The 10,548-nt window shown below is 44.6% G+C and overlaps 1 protein-coding gene across 1 annotated transcript in view; it reads left to right on the top strand.

Annotated features, from left to right (window-relative positions):
• Window positions 1-9,902, top strand: part of SMIM38 (small integral membrane protein 38) — a 43,424-nt gene extending 33,522 nt beyond the window's left edge. The window contains exon 4 of the mRNA XM_078684665.1: window positions 8,363-9,902. Within this exon, the coding sequence (XP_078540791.1) occupies window positions 8,951-9,094 (144 nt within the window). The 5' untranslated portion in view covers window positions 8,363-8,950 and the 3' untranslated portion in view covers window positions 9,095-9,902. The remainder of the gene's footprint in view (window positions 1-8,362) is intronic.
• The last annotated feature ends 646 nt before the right edge of the window (window positions 9,903-10,548 follow it).

Genomic DNA, 10,548 nt, shown 5'->3' on the forward strand with positions numbered 1-10,548 from the left:
AGGCCCCACTCAGATCCACCATCACCCAAATAAATAGCACCATACTGCAAAGCCTTTGTAAACCATAAACTAAACTGTAAGCCCCCTAATTCCCCCACCCCGCTACCCTGCTTTGTGGACAACGAACTACCCACTTCCTCAACTTGCACAGCACCTGTCACCCCAAACAAAACATCCTATAGTGGGGGGTGAGCCACGGCCTCCTAGTCAGCGGCTTCACGGACAATCAATATATCGGTTGAACCATCCCTCATAGATCACAGGTGAAATGTGCCCCCCCTAACCCAACATCGAAGATTGCAGTGCCAGACTTTTAGTGGCCAATCAGTCCACATGGCCTCTAACCGATACCGCGCAGCACTCCCCAATATACATCACATGCCATTCGTATCATAATAGTCTTCCTGCAGGCATGCTCACATGCCCCGCGAGCGGAAAGCAGGTCCTGCCTGTCGTCTAGGGGGGCGGTCTCTTGTCACCGGGCCCGTGTCTATCCTTTTCCTTGTCACCGTTGGCTCCCTTTCCAGCCACCCTACAGCCATCCAACCAGTCAAACGCCTCCTCAGAAGTGGCCAAGTGCCATGTTTTCCCATCTGTGATGACTTTCAGTTTGGAGGGGAAGAGCATTATGTGTTCTAGCTCCAAGGTCAGCAGTGCTCTCTTCACTTCGTCGAAACTCATTTTTCTGCGCTGGACCTGTAAGGTAAAGTCAGGAAAAAAGCAGATCACCGCATTGTCAAGATGTAGATCCCCTAGTGTCTGTGTCGCCTGCAGAATCGCATCACTCTTCCTAAAGTTCAATATGCGGGTGATTATTGTGTGCTGAGGGCTGCCAGGTTTAGTGGGGGGGCAATACCCTATATGCTCTTTCCACCGAAAAAAAGATTGAGAGGCATTTCAGTTTTAATGTATTAAAGATGAGATCTTCTAGCAACAATTCCGCACTGGGTCCCTCTGAACCCTCTGGAACGCCTGCCACTCGTACATTATTTTGCAGTGCTTGTCCTTCTTAGTCCTCCAGCCTGGCGGCCATTACCATGCTTTGCTTTGCTATGCGGTCGTGAGAGCACTTGTGCTGTCACGCCTTGACTACTGCAATAGTCTGTATTTGCAAGCACAGCCAGGGATCCTCAACAAACTACAGACGCTGCAAAATGCCGCTGCCCGATTAATTACGGGTCTACCCAAGTTTGCTTCAGTCACTGGGGAACTGAGAAAATTGCACTGGCTCCCAATACGGAAACGTATGATGTTCAAAGCACTGTGCATAGTGTTCAAGGCAGGGAATGGACTAGGTCCGTCCTTCCTTCAACAACACTTTCAGTTGTATAAACCAGGTCGACATCTAAGATCATCCTACAAATGGCTTGTTAAGACTGATCGCATTAGGAAAGTTCGATGAAGAGGTCGCAGTTTTATCTCCGGAGCATCTGCTATCTGGAATAAAATGCCCCTCCCCCTAAAACAAAGCACTGACCTGATGATATTTAGGAAGAACATCAAAACATGGCTTTTTAACCTATAGGGATTAACATCGTATGGAGAAAGTATATCATTTCAGCGCCAGGACACCTGCCCGGTAACAGTGCGCTTAATAAATGGTAAAAATAAATAAATAAATAAATAAATTGCTTAGTCAAGTTCTGTACTAGTTCTTCCAGGTATTTCATCATAGAGAGTATACCCTTTATGTGTGTCTGCCACCGCCACCTATACTGAGATTATGTGGTAGTCTGACTGGAGCAGATTGACATCCACTGTTTCAGCGTCTAATTTAGATTCCAGAGGCACTATGGGGCAGTGCAGTACCTGTAGTGCATTCAGTATTGTGCGCCAGTAGAGTTCTCCTTCTTGCTGTTGATCACCTCCAGAGGCCACACTGCCTCCCACCCATGGGTCAGTACTCCAGATGCGGACATCCTCACTGCAAATTTGTCTAGGCTATTTTGTTGTAGGGCCTCAGGAGGTGCACCTTCGTCAGTGCCAGGCTTCCACCTCACTTGCGCCCTTCTCACTCTTTGCTCAGGTTGGCCCCACAACTTTCTTCACTGTTGGCCACATCAGACTTATCAGGCTGTATCAGGGGTCCTGGTCTCCCCTTGCAATCCAGCATCCGTCCCTCCCCCCACAGCACAATTAAGGCCTTATGGGCCGCACTTCAGCACTCAGGCCCTGCACTCAGGTCTCACTCATCGCCTAGGCCAACACTTCAGGCAGATATATGATGGCTTCCTACCGGAGTCGTTGCTCACACCTCGCCAAAGACGCCTTCTGCTTTTTATGCACTGTGCAAGCTCAGATATGCCCTCTTCAAGCAATATTGTGTCTCACCCTGGGCCTGCCAGCCACCTCTGCAGCCACTGGGAAGACAGGATCCTCTAGACACCCCTTGGATCTTGGTGCACCTCCTACAAGGTCCTGTATCCCACCCAGGAGCTTTTCGAGCTGTTGGATCGGGGCATCCCGGGTCCGACACCTCCCCGGAATACGATCTGTTCCCTGGAGCACTTCTACTTGGGACTGAATTTCTAGGCTGGAAGCAAGGGACCGATTCCCCGTACCAACCGACGAGCCTTGGATTGACAGGGCCGCGGCCACCATCTTTGCTGAGCCGCCCCATCAGCCTCGGGTCGGACCAACTTCACCAAAGGAGCCCTCTCCCGCTCTTTCTCCCTGCCACATCACCACCTCTACACTTTCGTCTCCGGGTCGGGGTAAACACCACAGTGTGAGTCGGATGTGGTGGGATTATCCCCGGGCGTCATATGGTGGCATTAGCCCCGGGCGTCATGAATCTCACTTATAAAGCAGCCAGCTTCCTCCGCTGGTAGCCATGCCACCCCCCACAGTCCATTATTACTATGTTTCCACCCTTGTTAGATGCTTTGCTGATTATACTATAATCACCAAACTGTTCCTTCAAATACTTCCATTCTTTCGATGTTAAATTGGAGTTTCACCTTTCTAAATTTGCTTATATCTTCTGAGAGCTTTGAAATTCACCTCCTGGAAAAGGTCTATCTTGTTTACTGACGGTATTTGTAGGCAAAATTTACACCCATTTGCTTTGTTATTGTCTGTGCTTAATCCACTTTTTGGCGATAATTTCAAATGTTTTAATTCCTTGGTGTCCTCTGTATGTTCTTGTAGTGTCATAAGGGCTCCTAAACATGGAATCTCATGGATCTTCAAATTTGATATTCATATTTATTCTCTCCTCCGGGTTTCAAATCCAGGGTGTTTTATGAAGTGTTTATACAATTTCAGTTTTCTAGTACATTTTAAAAGCTCGATTATTACATTTTCTTCATTCAGCATAGTATCCTGATAAAAAGAGACAACTTTGTTTAAGGGGCTTATTTGATCAATGAGTTTCTTTGAGGAAATATTTATCACTAAATTATCCATTCCATGTTTCATTTCTTTTGTTTGCCTTTCTGCCTCTTTATGACCTATCTCCTCTTTTTTCTGCTTTGTATCCAGTTTCTGGTGTTCCTCTCTTGTCTATCTATTCATTTTCCCTTTACCTGGCTCATATGTGGAAGAGTCGTATCTCCTCTAAAGGGTTAGGGTTAAATGGTTCCCCTCCTCTGACGAGGATCGGCTTCTGAACTTTCTGAACTTTCTTCATTTTCTATATTTCTTGTCATTTCCGACCATGAATTTTCCGTTCTTAATATGTGCAAATCTCCTGGCAACTCTATATATTCAACCATACAGGTAATTCAACCTGTCTCAATTAGATGTTGGTTACTCTCTGTCCTTGATCCCCTTCTCATGTTTCTCAAGCCTTTCCTCCATTGCAGCTAGTGCTTTTTTTTTACATATTCTGTTTCTGTATGTTTCTCCAGTTCTTTTTGCAATCTCACAATAATGTCTGCGGCTTCCTCGAATTTTCTATAAGCATGCTTGATTGATCTGTATTAATCTAACTGATCATTCTGTTGCATTTGCTTGCCACTCTTCCAATAAGCCATCATCAATTTTGTTTAATGTGGGCATTACCATATATCCATATATGTAAGCCCCTCAGTATTTTTTTACATTCCAAGAACTTCTGAAGGGTAGTTAGTGCCCATCATCTGTTAGTTTCAGTCATTCTCACTTTATCCATTTACTTAATAATTATTTGTGGTACTCAATATGTCTTTATGTGTTTTCTCTCATTTTTTCTTTTTCCTATTCCTTTCGTTATGTTATCATCACAAAAAATCTTACTTGCCAATTGTTCTTTTAGTGTTTCCATTCTCCAGTGTGCGGTTCAAGACTCCAATTTTGCACACTAGAATTGTAATTTATACATATATTAATATATTCATTGCAAAAATCAAAGGTGAATGTATCATTTTAGATATGTGAAGAATTCAGAGACAAAGTAACATTTTAAACTAAAAGAACACTGAAATTCAACATTTATAGTTATCACTAGTAAATATAACTCATGCCCTAATGTAAATATAACTTCTGCATGGGGTGGCCAACCTATATTTGTATATAAATTATTGGCGTAGTCGCCCTGCCCGAGCCACTTTAGCCCCCAGAGACTTTTTTCATTAGGGGAGGCGGTGTACATCCCCCTTCCCTCAACCATTAAAGGCCCCAGGTATCACATCCCCTTGGGGCATTATTTTTTAATCAATGGGCGAGGGGGGTACACTGCCCCCTCTCCATGTAAATAGTGGCCCTGGTGACCACATCCCTGGGGCCCAAGTGAAATTTGGAATGGGAAAATGGGCGTGCAGCATCCTCTCAATGAGCCACAAGTAGCCCCAGGGACCACATCACCCTGGGTCAAAACATACACTTTAAGGGAAGGGGGTGCACGGCACCTCTCTATGGGCGACTATGGGACCGAGGACCACTACCATCAGCTTTCTGTTTTGCCTCCCTCTCCAAGTGAATTGTATCCCTAGAGACTCTGGGCCTCTGGTATTTCTATAGGAGTACCCTGGTGCCCACCTGCCAAACTGTATGTTGGGGGTTACTGGGGAGTGCCCTAAGGCTCCTGTGGGCCTGCCAGCTCCCTGCAAGCACCCATCCTGGGTACTGCAGGAGGTGGCATTGCTCTGCGTCCTCGTTCCCTATTAAGTATATCGGCCCTGGGGATGGGGTATTCAGAGCCTATACAGTCTCGGGGAGGGGCTGCGTGCCCCCTACTCTTTTTTTTTTTAAGTGGCCCAAGAGAATGGGGTCCCCGTGGTCTCGAGGATTTCTACTGCTGCTTCACCACAGTGTTCTTATGAACAACTAGAACTCTAATGAGCTGTTTTTATGATAAAAGTATGGGACACCGGAATGCCATCTTGCTGGAGTCAAAGCTGTACGACTGAATACATCTCCTTGAGCAATTAAAAAAATGAGGGACTTCATTTTGTCACAGATATCATGCGAAGTGCACTACAAGGCCAAACTGACAACAAATGTTCTCTAAATCATCAAATATCGTCCTTATAAATGGCAGAAAAAGTCTCTTATTCTGAGTGAAACAGTGTTTTAATGAACAACCAGAGTACTAACAAGATTCACTGATGCATTTGCCTATAACAATGTGCATACATGTTAGATGATATCATTAATCACATCACTCGGTACATATAAAGAAATATTTTGTTCAAATTACTAGTGAGTACCACAGTCCCCAAGGTATAGTCATAAGGTACACGCGTGCGCGCTCTCATACGCACGCACACATGCATACACACACACACACACATACACCCTGTAAATGTGGCCTGTAATTATTACCTTAACCCCAAGATGACAAAAAGGGCACTTATTCCACATGCGTGTTTTATATTAAATAATGCAATAATTGATTTTACTGCCCTTCGGAAACATTTTATATGCTTCATCCTCAGTTTAATTTTTAGTATTCAATGTTTGCCTGAGACTGCAGCTATGTTTGTCAATGTTTTGAAAAAATGTGTATTTTTTGTTGGGGATAAGGTAAAGAGATAACATTTTAAATGTATTTCCATGCAACAATGTGGATCATTATCTCTCAAATTTTAAATGTAAAGCAACATTTTGAAGAAATCCATACATGTATTCTAAGGGGTGCTTTTATTTTGTAGTACGCTGGTAAAATAAAGTATGTTCAACAAGATTAAAAATGGGAAAATAAAGTGCAGTGTGGGGCAGTGCGTTAAACATTTTTGCTGACACGGTTCTGTGTTTAAAGTTTTTATTTTCACACATTGGAGTAGGATTCATTAGTACAGGCTAATATCACGGATCAGCGTGCAAGGATGAACTTGTCAGGTGTGCTGATTATTGCTCTGAGGGTAGCACTGCCAATGTGAAAGTGTTTTTGACCAGCACTGAATGAAAGAAGCGATGCAGAGTTACTCACAGGCAGCCATGAAATCCAGCTAAAATCAAGAAGTATGTCTCATTGAGAAGAGGGGGTTCAGGAAAGGAGGTATTCGACTTTGCCTTTAAAACACAGAGATAAAAAAATAAAACTCAAATTAAGATAATTTGTACTATCAAATGTATGCTTAGCGCCCTTGAAAATCACTTGTTTTTAATTCTTAAAAAACAGAGGGACTCATTCAGAGTTGGGTAGATGCAGGACATTTGCACTAAAGTGGCAGCAGCTCCACCCACTGTATGAAAAAAGAACATTGTTGTCAATGGCACCATTATATATGGGGGACGTGGCATTTGCCCACTTTATAGCTGAACTCTAAATAAATCCCAGGGTGGCCAGTGTCACTGCAGATCAGGCACCGAACAAGAAAGCCACTGCAAATATCCGAGTCCTGTGCCACGAACTGGCCTCAACCCTGCTTAGGAGGAAGCACCCTCACTAAACACCCAGGCACCCCTCTTCCACTCTGCTGAGGAAGTGTACATGTGTTCCAATAAGCACTTACAATGACGGTCTTTCTGGTGAAGTGCACGCCTGGCAGCTTGAAAAGGAACTAAAACCTCTGGTCTAACTCATTGAGGGCAACACAAAGGGCCATTCAGTAGAAGTGCCTTCATCTCACTAACTGGAACTCTAAGAGTGTATGTCTTTAGGTGACTACTTCACTCCATGCCCTGGTGGATGCTGGGCACTACAGCCACGTATGACTGGTACCAAGCGTATTACTGTGATTAAGTCAATGGAAGCAAATGCAGGTCACAACCACCAGAATGACTTTGGTTGCCTCACCCAAGCCCAAGACAGAAAACAATATCCTTGATGATTTGTCAAATAGACACAATTTTTCTCTAAACAATGCAGTCAATTATAGTTCACCACGACTACGGTGCCAGAACATGGTGGTCTATGGACACCATGCCATGGCGTGGAATTATGATGGCTCCTTGACAAGGATTCATAGTTAATTACAGAGCCTGGCCAGTGAACGGTAAGGAACAGTTGTCTTTACCAAGAACTGCGTCTCTAAAAATCACCATTAATAAACATTCTAGAATATGTATTCGTTTGAAGAGGTTCTGAGACATATCATGACATCATTCATCGGACGGCCCCTTCAATTGTTCTCTAAAAATGTTGAACCGACCTGGCTGCCACTCCGGTATGGAGATTTTGACTCCCCTGCATTAACGACTGTTTCCTCTACCAAATAGATGTGTAAGTCTTAATTCAGTAATGTGTCTAGACGTTTACTTTTCTGCTGAGCATGTAAATCTCTTTAACACCTTACCTCCATGAACGTGAAAATGCTCTGTTGAACAGCATAAAAGATGGGCCACCTGTAAAAGGAGGTGAGTGGCCCCTGAGATAGAGGCATACCATAGATATACAGCGCGCAGCAGGGTACCCCTTAATTATGGACCTCGTGCCGTGCACCACAAGGCCCTTGGATGCACCTCTGGCTTTACTTGAGTGATGGCACAGCGCATGCGCACGCTCTGACGTCCTTGTCTGCGCTCCCCGGCCATGGGCCCAGATAAAGCGTCACAGCCTGTGGTCGGGCCCGACCGACTATGTTGAGCAAATACATGCGCCGCTGCCTTGTCATGCACCTCGGGTACACCTTGGGCGCGGGCCAGGAAGCGCGGCCACCAATTCTAAGGGAACAAAGTGTTTTTCTGAATGGGCCTCCTTGCTCAGGGTAAGAGGGGTTGGACAGATAAAACAAAAACTGACAAAAAACACAAGAGACGTGTGATTTTCTTTTTGTTTTAATAACTCCCAGACATTTCCTATAACAAGCTCCGTTTCCCTTTGAGCCGGCTGAAAAAAAAAAGTCTAAACTAATCTTCCAAAAGTGTGAACACTGCTTCTGTGGTTTGCCGGGTTTGGCTCCGGAGAATAAAGCAGGATGGATGGGCTAATTGACTAGAACACGCATTTTCAGTGATTTCTATGCTCTGATTTTTTTTTTCTTTCCCTCTCTTTCAGTTTGTCCCAAAAAATTCAGTGTTCGTTTCCTGCAAGCCCATTCTTAAGGGCCTGTCGGGCAGCGCCGCGTCTCTTGAAGTGATAGCTAATTGGCGAAATAAAAGGCGCGATTGTCTGCCCTGAGCTGCAAACTGCTGCGTGTGCTGCTGAAAAGAAATAGGAAAAGGGAAAAGAGGAAAAAAGACGAGGAGGGTGCCCAGATTCGCCGAGCAGCTGCCGCTGGAGATATTTTGAGATTACGTCAGCATCGGAAACAAGGAGGGAAAAAAAGTCTGAACTTCAGAGACATCAGGGGTAGGGGGCTGGAGCGGCTTTATGGTCTTATTTAGTTTTTTTTCTAGCATTTCTACCGACAATAGAGTCATTGTGAGTGGGAGAGCTGTTAATTCTTTATGAGCGAGTTACTGGGGCCTCTCTCGACTTCATGGTACATTACAGGTCCCAAATCTCTCAGCTGTACTCTTATATCACATTTAGGGAGACCATTTTGGAAATGTACAAGTCTGCAGCGTTGTGACCTTCTAGCGGGAACGCTCTGTTGTAGAACCCTGTCTTCGACTACATCCCCTATAGACACCCAGAACCAGTATGGAGTCGTCAATCCTTATGGGCTTGCTGGTTTTCATAATATTGACCCGCTTCATTTTGTGGTCTTGTCTCAGCGCCTACCTTGACTACCGCCTCGCCAAGAGGTTCCCAAAGCAGTCGCTCAAGGGCCCGAAGGAGGACTGACTTGCTGCACGAGGTACACGAAGGCCATAGACAGTCTCTAGGCCTGGGTTCGGTCTGCTGTGCGGAGAACAACATTTTCGCAGAGTGGCCCATGCTGAATAGCCGAAGACGAAAGAGTCCGGCGCTCATCAGAGCAACTTGTTAGTTAGTTATCACCACAATGTGTATAATACAACACATTCCAATGGGCTTTCAGGCCCCAGAGCGCCTTGCTTCTCCATTGTTACTCCACCGTGTCCTTTTATCAGCTTATCGGGTAATTATTTGGTGACTATTCAGCGTTATTCTTAAGATGGCGCTTAGCAGGCCATTCAGAGTAGGGCAGATAAACAGAATTTTGGGTAGGGTCTTATTGGGGAGCGGTGCATCAAGGCAAACTGGAGCATCTGTAGAAAAAAATCCAGCACAAAAGGGCCCCCATTTCAAAAGACTGTGCTCACAGGCAGTGAATAGACGAAGGCTATTGAAAATCAAGCCCAAACAGGGGTAGCGACAATGGCGAGCGCGCGTTTTTCACCCCAACCCTCTCCTTGTCACAGTAGTCAGGGCTGGTGTGCTGAACTAGCGTGTAGAGGCCAAAGAGGCTAGACTTAGGAAGGGACAAACTCAGCACTGACTGTTAAGATTTGTCACTTTCTGAGCAAAGATTATGAAATGGAAAAAGGTTTCTGTCCCCACTATAATGTTTCCACGTAACATAGCATATGTGAGTGTACTATAGGGGGAGAATCAATTGAAACAAAGTTTGTCATGTGAAAGTTGTAACTTTTTTATCTGTACTAACAGTTAATAAAGAACACCTTACTATAATGGAATCTGGACCATGGTTGATGATGAGATGATGAACACAGATGTATAATGCGCTTCACTCAAACACGCCTCTAGGTGCTACACAACGTAATGTCTGCAAAGTGTTGAGGAAGGATACAAGTAAAGAGTGCTTGCAAAGTCATAGTAAAGTATAAACTTTGTTAAAAAGTCAGGTGAGAGGGCATGATGGAGCTTCAGGCGTAGACCAATCACTCCGTCAAAAGCCCCATCGTCGATAAGGCATGTACCTAGTTAGTAATAGTAAGGTAAAGTTGCATTTAGAGTGAAGCATGCTCTTGGTTTCATGAACGATTGTCTATCGTTCCTAAAATTATATGATTTAGGAGTGCTGCCAGCACAAGTGGACAGAAATTGATGCAATTCCCACTTTTAACCTTGTGGTTGATGGTTAATGTCATCATTGCAGGAGGTACTGACAGACAGAATGAGGGACAGGTGTGACTCATGTACTTCCATGTTGGAAGTAGCAACTACTCACTTATAATATGCCTGTGGTGTGAAGCACACACAAATGAAGTTATTGATTGGACTTAATTGGGTGCTGGTTATTGTCCAATTTACCAGCAATAGCTCATTATACAAAAAAATCACTGTAGGGCTCAGCCCCATAAATATGTTTAAGG

Source organism: Lissotriton helveticus, chromosome 3_2, assembly GCF_964261635.1.
Source record: "Lissotriton helveticus chromosome 3_2, aLisHel1.1, whole genome shotgun sequence".
Taxonomy (NCBI): Eukaryota; Metazoa; Chordata; class Amphibia; order Caudata; family Salamandridae; genus Lissotriton; species Lissotriton helveticus.